This window comes from Phymastichus coffea, unplaced genomic scaffold, assembly GCF_024137745.1.
Source record: "Phymastichus coffea isolate CEN01 unplaced genomic scaffold, Cenicafe_Pcof_1.1 PCOF00190, whole genome shotgun sequence".
In the NCBI taxonomy this organism is placed as follows: domain Eukaryota; kingdom Metazoa; phylum Arthropoda; class Insecta; order Hymenoptera; family Eulophidae; genus Phymastichus; species Phymastichus coffea.
In genome coordinates, this window is record NW_026707001.1 from 257,859 (window position 1) to 271,678 (window position 13,820).

The 13,820-nt window shown below is 39.3% G+C and overlaps 1 protein-coding gene across 2 annotated transcripts; it reads right to left on the minus strand.

Moving 5' to 3' along the window:
- Positions 1-6,837: 6,837 nt before the first annotated feature.
- LOC131673686 (cytochrome P450 4C1-like) lies at positions 6,838-9,557 on the minus strand. 2 transcript variants are annotated; one of them, XM_058951873.1, is made up of 12 exons: positions 9,346-9,557; positions 9,169-9,278; positions 8,974-9,064; positions 8,713-8,898; positions 8,548-8,644; positions 8,366-8,474; positions 8,200-8,299; positions 8,037-8,143; positions 7,896-7,964; positions 7,626-7,797; positions 7,376-7,555; positions 6,838-7,305 (listed from the first exon to the last, which is right to left on the minus strand). In XM_058951873.1, exons 1-12 carry the CDS (start codon positions 9,500-9,502, stop codon positions 7,142-7,144), a joined length of 1,542 nt encoding a protein of 513 aa, XP_058807856.1. In that variant the 5' UTR covers positions 9,503-9,557; the 3' UTR covers positions 6,838-7,141. The 2 variants fall into 2 exon arrangements, 1 of the variants encoding a protein (XP_058807856.1); XR_009302735.1 differs by having other exon boundaries at positions 7,167-7,305; positions 7,376-7,497.
- Between the last annotated feature and the right edge of the window lie 4,263 nt (positions 9,558-13,820).

Here is a 13,820-nt window from a genome sequence, read left to right on the forward strand (position 1 = left end):
CTTTTAACGAAGAAATGGACAACAAAGGACTTTCTTTTAAGCTTCCGCCCGTTTCGTCAGTCGAAACTCAGTTATGCTAACTCACTTTCCTATAAAATCACTTTTCTGTTTCCTAGAAACTCACTGCAGTTATATCTTTTTGCAAAATCCATACCATGGGTAACCAGTGGAAAATAGGGAGAGAGGAGAGAGAGAGAGAAAGAGAGAAACGTCGAAAACTAGTCTGCCAATAAAAAATCCATCCATCAGCTGGAAAACCTCAACACGCCATTCGCTAAAAAATTTATCCACAAAAAAAGAAGGAAAGAGAAGTCCCAAGCACAAAAAAAATGGCGCAGCCGCGCGCACGCGTCCCTTTTTACAGGCCATGCTTGGAAAATCTAATAGACCACCAGCGTAGATGAGATATTGGTTTTAAAGGAGATCAATTCAATCGTAGACAGCGAACCCGAGCTAGTAGCCTACCCAATAGGAAAGGAACATATCTAGTTTAATGGGTTTCACATATACGCACAAGTGAATCCTTTGACAAGTAGCTTTCTAATTAATCGACCGACGACTTTTCTCGAGTCAAAGCGTTGCTACTGCTGTGTGTACTTCTTTTTTGTTCTATTACTACTCGCAGCCCCGTAGGGGATTCGTCTTCACAACTCTAGTTTCTTTTTACTCTGGCTTCCCCCCCCCCCCTCTCTCTCTCTCGCTCTCTCTCTCTCCGCAACTGGGGAGTTCTACAGAAGTAAATTGTCGTTGAAAATAAAAAATCGTTGAGTTCACTTTTTTTCCATTCTACCGAGAATGAAATACCGACTACGATTCCTAACTAAAAATTATACGATTACGAATAAAAAAATTTCATGCTTCGCCGGACTTGTTTGAAGAAGATGTTTTGAAATACAATTTTGCGACGTGATAATCGAGAGCCAATGTTTATACGAGTACGTTGTATTCGATAGGAAACACGATTTTTCCGTTGCAGGTACATTAATTATTAAACTGTGACCAAGGTCATTATACGTTGACGTTATGAAAATGTTTACAAAAGAATGTTCGTTGTTCGTTAAAAAGAGCCATTACCTTGAAAAAATAAATTTCCGTGAACAAAAGATTGGAATACTATGATGCACAAACATGACGAGAGTTGAGGAATAACATTTAAAAATACGATAACAACATGCATATTCACATCGGAAACTGCGTAAACAAAAAAATCAACCATTTTCTGTATCTTTCCATCGGATTTTCATTTTTATTTTTATTTAACTTTGCTATTTATTGACAAAAGGCGAGATGAAATATGATATAGATACATGGCGCGGGTACACGCAATATTCCAAGAAAAGAGAAAATAAAAAAATGCCAAAGTTCTAAAGGTCTTTCCACGTTGGCGAATAAAAAGAAAAAAAAAGAAAGACAGGTGCGGTAGAGAAAGAGTGAAGGGAGAGGGGAAGGGGAGTTCTCCAGATTATTCCGATTGATGTTACACGAGAGACTCGGCGCTTGCACCGCCCCGTCGCGTTTAAATATTACTCGAGCGGATGATTATTTTATGTCGTCGCAGCAGCTACGCGCACTTGCAATTTGTACGCGGGGCAGTGCAGAAACTTTCAGCCGAAAAATTTCAGCCGAAGAAAAAGAAGAGTTCACGGGAAAGAAGAAGGGCAGGGACCACGGACATCGACGATGAAGGTTTTAAAAGGATGAGTCCGCGACAGTCTACATAGTAGATCTGTCGAGGGATTTAGATTTACTCAGGCATGTGATGCAGGTAGTTAATGTTTGATGAGAGTGGATGATAAGCGAGCTATCAAGTCTGATCGGCTTTGAAAAATGTATTTTGGTTCGCTTTGAAGATTCACTCGTACGTCGCGGCTCTGCCCGAGAGTTTCAATTTGAAGTCAATACGTGAATTAATTAATACGTGAATTAATCATAGCGAATGAGTTGAAAAGCTTTTTTTACATCGAAAAAAAAAATTTCGGGTTTTAGCGAGAAACCCTCTTCTGCGTGGTAATAACCGTATTTCGAAAATAATTTAAAACGCTCGCGGAAAATCTTGTAATAATATGTTATTCGATGCCGAGATAACTCTTTCATGAAAGAAGCCCTTTATGTTCGATTATAAAGTAATTAATTTGTTATGGTAGAGAAAGGAAGCATCGGTGAAAAATAATTCGTCGCTCGAATGACATACCAATTTTTAAAAAAATCCTTATGCCTTTTCGTTATCCTCGACGTACAAATAATTGTTTTCTTTGATCATCGCAGATACGTATGAAAATGGTACTCGACAAACAGATAGATCTGTAGAGCTCGTTATAACTTTCATAGAAAGATTGCGCGCATATTATGGGCGAAATCGGTAAATCAATAATCATCATCATGACTAATGACAATACATATTTGCACAGCCCTATATACGGCAATCGCGGCAATTAATCGGTTCGCTACGCTTTCGAATAAAATGTCATCGCTGATCAAACGATACATGCGTACGCTTGTGCATGCGTAAAGATAACATTGAACAATAGTCATTAGCCGGAACAAACTGCCTTGGCAATGAATATTTAATTAAATTTCATTATCAATCAAGTAAGGTTTAAAGCACGTGTTAGCGAAATGAGCCAATTCGTCTACATATACCTACGTGAGAGCGCATGTATCGTAATGAATTAATCGCGTGATTAACAAGTGAAATTGCATTGTTACGAGAGAGACAGATAGACAGAGGGAGAGAGAGAGAGAGCCAAATCCAATTGTCGCACGATTCTAAACATTCGACGGGTCATTGGCTTATTTCAGGATCGCGAGTTTCGCTGTGCGTTATTGATTCTCTCTCCTATACGGTTTTGCTATTTCAGAATTAGTTGGGAACTATATACCAATGTAATTTCGATTTGCAATTTGATAATTATATGTGTTTGTGTGTATTTACATGTAATTTGCAAGTTTCGCCACGTTTCTATTGGATTTTTTCTATTTATTTTTACCATTTAAATTTTCATCAGACGTGCGCGTGAATTTATAATGAAAATTATACGACTTTCCGGCGAATACATTTCGAAAAGTAGTTTGAAAGAGAAACTAATTCAGCCACGGTCGTTTTATTATGCAGACCGTAGAGCAAGTTTGAAAATCGCATCACAAGCTAATGAAATAAATACTACCTTATCGCTCTGCGGCGCAATGCGGACTCGCTCAAGTTTTGACCATTTCCGAGAGCTTAATCCGCGCATCAAACAGTCTATCGAACGAGAGCTTTTAGGGAGAGCCGCAAAAATTCATCTCTGTAAAACTGGAATAGAAACGTCGAAATTGAATCTCATTAAAGCGAACTTTCCAATAAAAAAAGGATTATATTGCACACTCGTCTAGTAAACGAGCCAGCAATCTATCGGCGAGCGCGTGGTATTCAATCTCAGCACCTGCACAACGCAATGCCAGCGCAGTGCATCCTGCACAGATATATATTGAGGGTCCTTTCAGCGCGCTCTCGCGCGTCAGCAATGCAGCTAGCGGCAAAGTAGTCGGTCAGTACGTACGGCGATCGGTCTCCGTTCGCGTGCTTCATTATTCCGAGCGAACGCACGCCGCGCGCTTCTGCCTCTGCGAAATTCCTCGACGTATCTTGCTTCCCAGAACCAAAACGCGCTCGCCACAGAATCAGCTGTTCTCGGCCAGCTGCTGTACTGCCGTCTTCTCGTGGATTCGACGAAAATTACGTTATAATATTCGCGTTTCATACAAGTAAACGTGTACGCGCGACTGGCATAAACGAACAATTCCATGAAAACAAGTAACGCAAATAGTGCTGAATTCATCGAATACTTCGTATAATTAGGCAAGTTTCATATCCCTCGTTTTAACCAAGACTCAAACATTTGCAGTGTGCGTACCATGCGAGGGATAATTAATAATGCACCTAATTATTTCGTAATTGCGCGAGTTAGTTAGCCAGAGGGTAAATTGTGTAAAGGAAAGTTCGAATATCAATAGGACAGCGCGATGCTGTCTCTTCCTCTCTCTGAACATTTGATATAATCAATACATGCTCCAATTCCAACATACGCCTCTCAACAGGCAATAAATATTCCATGCGTCAATCAAATAAACACAAGTACACTACTCCCTGATCTCCATTTCGTTGCCGGTGAATAATTCAATTCGCTATTACGAAACGCGCGTACTTGCTACACATTCAATTCCAGAGTGTGTCGTCGCCGTCGCGCGAAGGAAGCAATTCGCGATAGAATAGCCCAAAAGCTAACCTTCAAGATACACTGACAGTATATATGTTTCGCTCGTTAATTCTCCGAAGGACTATATATGCAAGAGCCGATCTCTCTCTCTCTCTCTCCGTAGCAGAAGCTATCATCATCCTAGTAGCTGTTACGCATATTATTCGTCCGGGGACGTAATTGCCGAGCGTGCACGTGTATCCGCGCGCCTATGTACAGAGAAGCCTAGGCAGAGCAATCATTCGATATAGGGAAGCAGGCGAGACAGAGAATAGAAACCTATGCCATACTCGTAAGTCATTGTAAATACGATCTCCTGAATAATCGATCGATCGTCCCTTCAATTCGTTACAGTTGTTATCTAGATCCACAATAAAATTGACGACATAAACAACGGATGTTTTATATTTTATCCATAGGGGGGGGGGGGGGGCGTGAAAAATATATGGCGATAAAGGGACAGGTGTGTGTGTATGTGAGATGCTTTTATGATTTACATGTACTTTCCATTAGAATGCTCACAAAGAAAATGTCAATGAAAAGTTTACGACGAGTGAGGGGATTTTCTCTCGAGGTTGTTCTCGAATAAAGAACGCTCGCTCAGAATGAATCCTTTGCTGTTGAGTAGAACTTGAAACGAAAATCAAATAAGTATTTTCAAACTTTTCATATACCACCAAACGACAGCATATATTTCCAAAGTCAAAAGCATCGTCTTTGCCACCGTCGCATAATTCGCCAAGTGCTCGATGCTGAAAACCAAGAGGAAAGAGTGCTTTCGGTACTAGCAGTTCGGTCATTACTTTGGCTCGATTTCCGGTGCCACCCCGGCAATAACAGTCGCGCGTGTGGAGCTAAGAATATTTCGGCGGTTTTCGCCATTGAAAAAAGAAAGAACGCGACGAATGATAAGTCGCGTAGCGAATGCCGGAAAATAAAGAAAGAGAGCGAACGCGCTCACGTACGCATACATATATAACGCCGTCCACGAAAATAGCCCCGTAGCAAAAGACGTGGGCGAAACGCATTTGTAACGTCGCCTGCGCGCGCTCAAATGTAATTTCCTTTTGCTGCCCACATTCACCTCGTCGGCATTTTTACACGGGCGCAACTTATCATCGAGCGGGCGGAAATCTTTCTTCTACGAGCTTCGTACATGGATGTTCAAGCGATTAAACGAAATCTGCAGAATAAATGTTTAGCGTCTGGCTTTTTTATGTTCTCGGTTTTACAATGGCATATGCGGTTTTATGGCGACAGCACGCCAGAACGTATACACGCTGAGTAAATGTTCGAATAATATGATTCGATCACAAACTCAACGATTGTTTCTTCTATGAATTATCGTTCGTCAATTAACTTTCAATGGCGATCAATCCAGTTAATCATTCATTTTTTACTGACTTTTTCATTTAATTTCCTTTTTTTGAGCTGCAATTATTCCGATAATCAGCGGTAAATTTATCTCTCAAATATTTTGGCCGCCGTTAAGAGTAAATTTTAAAAGTGAACATTTTACGTTATTTCATATCTGATATAACAGTCGAGTATTTCCAAGAAATAGAAAGAAATTTATGCGAGAATTTAAAATGAGCATGTAAACGTACTGGTCGAAGGTACATGTACGAGAGATAATGAATATTTGCAAAATTCAGAAACTTGCCACGGATCGGTGCATTGACTGAGAGTTATGAAATTGCAACGAGTGTATATCCAGAGTAAGGTGAATTAAACGGTTAATCAATTTTCGTTAAAGTAACTGTCGACGAAAGCGCGTACTCTGCACTAAGTGTGCGGGTATATATAGGAAGTAGGTAGATTTTGTGCGCGCGCGACCTCCATATCGATCAGAAACTTGGAAATTTCCAATCAAAATGTTCTTGATTGAAAACTTGTAAATCATAACTGCGAGCAGCAGCACAGTTACGGGAACCGCATTGTTTCTGGGAAAACGAGTTTCGAACTTCGATTCAACTACATCAAATTGTCCGTTCGACCTTTCAATGGTAAAGTTTCATTCGACTTTTCAATACATTTTCAAAACAATAAAGTCTGATTTTGGAAAGATAAATTTTCACGCTATAAGCCAAAAACAAAGGCCAAGATGAGAATAGAAAAAGTAGCGAGGCAAGCAAAAACAGCGCAATATATAACGCAACTGTTCTCCCGTGAAATCCCTCAGGTGGCGGAAATTCAGACGGGGGGTCGTTATAACCGGTATCCAATTGCGCGCGTTATACGATATGTAATGCGCGAATGAGATTTTTACTCGCTTGAGCTTGGGACAGTCAAAGTTTATCGGGTGAATGCGGCAATTATCATTAGCCGCGAGGCTATGAGCCACGACGTTAGCTAGAGGAAAGCACGATCATTCGTTTCTTGCAACTACCGCGGTTCAGCATCTAAAATCCGCCAGAAGAAATCACGGAATAAGTAAATGTAAGATTCCACCTTCTCTCCCGTATAGAGCTTTTTGCCTAAAAACGCTGACGTGACGGATGGCCTGAGGATTGTGATATCACTGTGGAATATTTACTTGGCAATAATTTATAATTGAGCATAATTATAGCTTGGCAATAATATCTATAATTGAGGCCTACAGCGTACACTTTCATTAGTTGTAAGCATTGCTCGTATCTTATAAATCTTACATGTGTCGTCAATTATTATTTTATCATAAATTCATACAGTTGTTTCTCATTTTTTTATTGTGTATTTACATAATGTAAGAATGATAAAGTGAGGTTTCACGTGTAACAATAAAATTTCACCACGTAGTAATTGTCCAAAATTATCGAGCAATGAGTTTAAATTAAACAAGCACATCTATATCTCAAACGTTCATAATCATCATGTCCGACGAAAGGTCAGGCATATCAATATGAAAACTATCCAACTCACTTGCTTCATTTATCTATTCGAATGAATTTCAAGTGAACCGGCTCAGACGGTCGCAATATTATATCAGCGATTAATTTCATATCGGCAATCGGCTCGACTGGCTCCAAATGGAAATGATATAGAATTTTGCCAATCAAAGACTTGAGCTCGTTCATGGCAAACTTTTGACCTGAAACAAAACAATCATGTATGCATTAATTTAATTCACGAGGATGTTGTATTAACAAGTTAATTGTTACCTATGCAATTACGTGGACCAGCACTCATAGGTAAATATGCGAATGGATGTCGATTTTGTGAATTTTCAGCTAAAAATCTCTCGGGATTAAACTTTTCAGGATTTAACCAAAAGTTGGCATCTCTGTGAAGATCGAAAATTTGACAAATCACGTGAGCTCCATCAGGAATCAACGCGTGTTCTTAAAACATTAATCGCTTGAAGTGGCAATATTAAATAGTATCATAATTTGATTAAATTAGGTGTTTTACTTAGTTGTATATCACCGCCTTGTATTTGACGGAAAACTGTGCTCACTGGTGGATACAGACGCATAGATTCCTTGATACAACATTCAAGATAATTAAACTCCTGGATTTCCCTCATTCCAATTTTCCCATTGGTATTTTTCAATACGGCTGTCACTTCAGCTCTGGCTGCATCCTTCGATAAACGCAATATTAATGTACAATCTTAATAATCTTAATACATCCTAAGTTTTTCTTTTTATTAAGTTATAATGAATGCCATGGAGGAAATACCTGAGCATCTTTGTTTTCGGCTAACAGCATCAGAGTATAACTTATGGCGGCTGCGGTCGTATCGTGACCCTGCAATATGTTTTTTTTTTATATGAACCATACATTTATGTATTAATTTTCAAATACGTGAAAAATACTTGCCTCGAATGTAAAGGTATCGACTTCTTCTCGAATGCCTTCATCGTCAATCAAACCGTCTTTTTCTAACGCCAAAAGCAAATCAAGCATAGCTAATTTTTTCTTACGACCTGCAATATTTACGAATATGTTTTTTTTCCTCTGAAAATTTTGTTTTGATATTTACCAATATATATATTTTTTTCCGAGTGTTGAGCTTCATCGGAAAAATCTTGTAAATAGTTATAACCATTTTCTTCATGGTACTTTCGACGTTCTTGCACTACCTAACATTAAAAATCAACCATTTTAAAATGAGAAATTGATTATTGGTCATTGGTAAAATACATTACCTTATTAGTAAAATCGTGAAGTACTGACAAAGCATTTTTCATATCTCGATTAAATTTCAGAAAGGGGGTTAATCTTAACATCCAATCGTGGATGTAAGGCCTTGGCATTCTTGATTTGTAAATAAAAGAAAATAATAATTTGTGTAAAAATATCATGCATCTAATTAGCATATTAGTCTTACCTCCAAACGACAAAGTTTCCGATCGTATGAATCGTTTCTTTGTATTTTTTCGTGATCTTTTGATCTATTTTACTCAAATCCAAACCCATTGCAGCTTCTACAAAACGTAATCAAAAGTGAACTCATCTTGCCGCTTATCGCTGCAACATTGAATACTTATCTCACCACAAATAATATTTAAAGTATATTGTGAGATAAGCGGGAATATAGACTCGACCGTTTCTTTTCCAGAGGAACTGAGATACTGGATGAGTTGTTCTCCTTGTTCTACTGTAATATCCATGTACCTAGGTAGAATGTTGAAGTGAAATGCCGGTGTTAACATTCTTCGTCGTTTTCTCCATTTTTCGCCTGAATGTCAATAATTTTTCTATTCAATTTTAATATCAATTGAAACGTTAATAAATTCAATGTTAAAAAAGGTACCTGTACTTGTTAGAAGACCAGTTCGTAGCCAACAATGTAAATGATTATACGTAAAGCCTTTTGTAATAGCTCTTTGGCTAGTAAATAAAATCTGCGTTCAAAAATAATTAGCTTGTAAGCTTAAAACAATCTCGGTGAAATTTTTGAGCCACAATAAAAATTAACAAAATTGATTGGACTGTAAAAACATTTCACCTCGAAATCATCGGGATGTCGAATACTAAATAGAGCTTCCGTTGTCATCCACACGCGCGTTACTGGATACCACTTGTGACTGATACTGCGTATTACTTCCCATAATTTTACTGCATCGTTAAATTTAATTTTTATCGATATTTAATACACAATTACTAATATGTTTGAAAAATTTACCTGGATTTCCTATATCAAATGATAACATATTCCCAATAAATGGATAAGGAGAAGGTCCTGGTATTATATTAGCTAATCTGCCTTTCCTTCTGTACCGCACAAAAATATTGAACGCGGTCATCAAAACAATTACTGTGAACGATAGAACGTAAATCATGGTAATCGTTTGCGAGTAAATAATGCCCAAATACGAAAATAAATAAAAATGCTTGTAAACCGGACGACTGCGAATCACTGACTGATTCTTGAACGCACGACGAATATCGTTGATATGCATTAAAAGTAAATAAAAAATCATGAGCGTTATGCAAAAGTCATGACCTATTATTTCTTAAATGTATCTCTTACAGCTTGGAAGTTCAGAAAAAATTGATTTAAATAACGCCACTGCTCTGCACATTCTTTTTCCGCAATGTTGTCAATCGAACGATATTATTGCTTTTTCACTGACATTCAGTTTTTTTCTCATAATCAATATTCTACAACTATTAAATACGCGTGATTATGTTGAATTGTCGAGGTGTATATAAGCTAGACATTCAATAAACTATTGATGCTAATGTAGAGTTCTATATGCACAATTCTTAATCGCAGTAACTACGTTGGTTTTATCTGAACTTTTGTATCTAAAAAATATTATATCTCGTATACTTCCGACAACAAGCAGACAAACGTCGCCGGTTTCGAAATCCATGCTAATTTACCGATATCCTAATCCGACGATATTAATTTAATCAATTTGAAAGGAATCCATCGTGGAAGCGCATAATATACGCAGATAGAGTAGCGTAGAGAAAAATAAAGGCATTAAGCGCGCAAAATTCATAGCTGTTGAAGCGTTATGCAACGTCAACCCTGCAAATCAATAGGAGCAAAGTAGCTCATCAGCATACGGCACACGCAAGCAAAAAGCAGGAGCAGTGAAATTCCAAGGGATAGGTAATGTATGTATACAGCGAGAAGTAAGACATTATCGTGAGGGAGACTTGGGCTCAGGTATAGGTTGGCTTGCATCAGAGCGACTCAACGACCTGTACATCGGCTCGTCCCTGGAGGAAGACCTATTGGCAAATGCATTATTCATGGCTCGGTTCATTGAGCGCGAGCATGCGTCGCCGCGCAATATTGAAAAAGCCCGCAGTAGCAGCACCAGCAGGAGGAGCAGCGCACATCGTCACCGCAAAACCGGTTTTGATAAATTGAGCGTCATAATGCACACCAGATGCATCCGACCTAAGCAGCTGATTATATCTCTAGGCCGAGGGTCAACAAGGGAACTACAAATAGAAGCACAAAAGAAGGGCCAGAATGCCAGCCCTCCAATTAAACGCGCTGGTGCGCAGCGAGCGAGAAGTAGATGCGTGTAGCGCCAGCGGCAAAGCGTGAAAGAGAGAGAGAGAGAGAGAGAGAGAGAGAGAGAACTTGCCATTAAGCTTTCATGAGGCCGTACTCGCGGAGAGTAGCTGCAGATTCGATCAATCACTTCCGGACCGTCGACGAGCTAGCCCTGAATTTGTGGCTGGAATTATGAATCCCCGGCCAACGAAAAAGGCTCGACGCGCACGCATGCATGAGCGTCGTAAAATTATTTGCCGTAGTTTGAGCGCTCGTCGTGCGGAACACGCTCAATTAGTTAAAGAAAGAAGAGAGATTTCTCAAGTTCAGCCAAGTGCTTGTTACCAACTTGAACAATGTCTGAAATGGTCTTCTTTGCAAGAACGGCTATTTACCCTTGCTAATCAACGATCTTTCTGCGATTGTAAACACAGCGAATGGTAAATAATGCTTTTCCTTCTAGTGTGATACCTAATAGAAATACGAGGTTTACAATTGCTCGGTAGGCGAAAGTAAGAAAGAAGAAAACGAAGCAAAAGTCTTGTCAATGCTTCTTGCTAAGTGATTTAGTAAATCGGAGGAATGATAGCGCGCAGTGATCATTCCCGAAGCCGGTTTAAAACTCGTTACTGAACTTTCGTCTCTCTTTTTCTCTCTCTCTCACTCTCTCACTCTAGCATGGGTATTCTGGTATTGCAGAAAACTTATTCTATAACGTCGAATCGAGCGACTCTCCTCCTTTTAGTTGGTCTGATCCACCAAAGGTGCTCATGCTGATTTCTTCAATACCTTCCAAGATGTCTGTGGCACAAAATTATTGAGGGTGATCTAAATGCGCACTCGTTAAGCGCCTTGCAGAAGACCTCTCTCTCTCTCTCTCTATCTATCTCTCTCTCTCTCTCTCTCTCTCTGCAGAGTATCTCTGCAAACGTAATATCCTTCATTTCCTCCAGACTAATTTCAAGAAAGATCGTCGCACACAGACGACATGCGCACGCCTATTGACACAAAGATGACGTTACTACCACTTGTTGATTTCAGGAAAGCGTTCGCTATTACATCACCTTTTAAATATATATAGATATAAATTGTTATTGTTTTTATCATTGCTAAATAAGTGCTTAAAATTAATCGATCAATCTATGTGTGTCTCTTAGAAACAGAAGAGAAGAAGCGTGCTGCACTCCGGAGAAGGGAATTACATAAAGCAAAGCACACCTGAATGTTCTTAAAATCAAGCCATTACTCTTTGGCTTCTTCTTTACTGCTTCGTTTCTCCTTGCTCTTTTCGAGGGAATCGGGTCAATTTTATGCATTTGCCAGGATAGTTACGTGTCAGCAGTCATCGCTAATTTACGGCCGTTCTAATTTCACACAGCCTATTTTACACTCTCGCTCCACCGAACAATCTGTTGATTTGATCCTCTTTTATTTAAACTTTTTAATCAAATTTTACGCCACGACTTTAAAACAATCTGATGGGAGCACGTGTTTTATTTACCAATTTAATGAATTGCCAAGCTGCTGCCGAGAATTTGATTTTGTTCATTTCATTTACAAGAAATTCTGTCAGATGTTTAATTGAAAACAGCAATCAAAATTTTTTTCAATTTTAACTTCGATGTTAACTTTCAATTATTTTTCGATGCGTGAGAAATTTTGACCGAAAGCTAGTCGTGGCTGACGAAACGAACTTCAACCAATGCTTGCAAAATATTTGCAACAAAAAGAAATCAATAATAAAAAGAAGAAGACTTAAGCGATGATAGCCAAGGTAACGGAAGAACGAGTAGATCGAATAAGCGCTGCAACCACCTACAGGCGCGTTTATCCATCAATAAGTAGAACTGGTAATGAATAAAACAATTTACATCAACAGCGACGATAGCTAGTAACAGTGGCAGCGGCAGTAGAAAATAGATAAAAGCGTCCCTTTCGCGCCACTTCTTACATCCTTTTTGTGCGTCAGTGTTGCGCCTTCGCCTTCACCTTTTGACCTGCGACGCAGCAACAGCAGTAGCGATGGCAAGCAGCAGTAGGAAGGGATGAATGTACCTGGGACCCGATTTGCTTTTGTAATTAGACTCACGAGCGTTCACTGCTTCCCCTGCCACTCTCTCTTTCTCTCTGTCTGTCTCTCTCTCTCTCTCTCTCTCTCTCTCTCTTTCTTTCTCTCTTTTCTCTGCGGAGTAAGGCTCCTGTGCAGCTGGATTACCTTATTGCGACCAAAGAAACTGCAGGTGCAATTACACGGGACGTGTAGTCTTGTTAAGGCAACTCCAGACAAAAGAGCGTGTTTGCACGACCTGAATGCTCAAGCTTTTTCGCTTTTTTTTGCCATGTTATCGGAACTCTGTGTATGTTGCGATTGTTTCTCGCGCTTATTCTTCTTTAAGGTTTAGATTAAAATTCAATAGAATATTGTTGAGCGTTTATTGATTGATAAACCACATAGACCAGCCACCAATGAACCACCTCCAAATAGATCAACGTTGTTGAAATAACTGAATTTAAAAACAAATGCAAATTTGTACTTTCTTTTGTTCAAAACGAAGTAACGACCGAAAGCTTGAAGTGAGCGAATCTGTTTACCATACTAAGAGAGTCAGCTACATATATTTTGTTTACCGTTGTAAATATGCTAGAATTCGATGCTGTGCTCAAGATGAACGAATAATAACAACGACTAGGACATATAGCAACAGTTCGCATATAGATAGATCACGAGAGTTGTGTAAAGAACAACATAGACAGGCGAGAGTGGGTCCAGTGTATGGAAACGCAGCCTCTGAAACTGACCTACATCCCCAACCAGTCACGAATTTATCTAAAAACCAGAGCATACGGAGTAGAAGAAGGTAAACAAACAAAACAAAAAATAGGAAAGAGTTGAAAGTAAGCTTAAAGGCCAAAAAGCTAGCACGAAGGCAAAAGAAGAAGAAGCCGCACACGCTTTGCGAGAGACTAAACTCGGCTCTTGCAAGCTTTTTCAGCGAAACAGCGAAAAGCCGAAGGGGAAAGCTTCGGCTGTATGTTATTTATTTATTTCTCTGTTTATTCGGCTATGTGCGGGTGTGTGTGTGTGCAGGCGCGCTTATTTCCTTGGGCCACACACGTCGTGAGAGAGGCTTTTGCGGCGT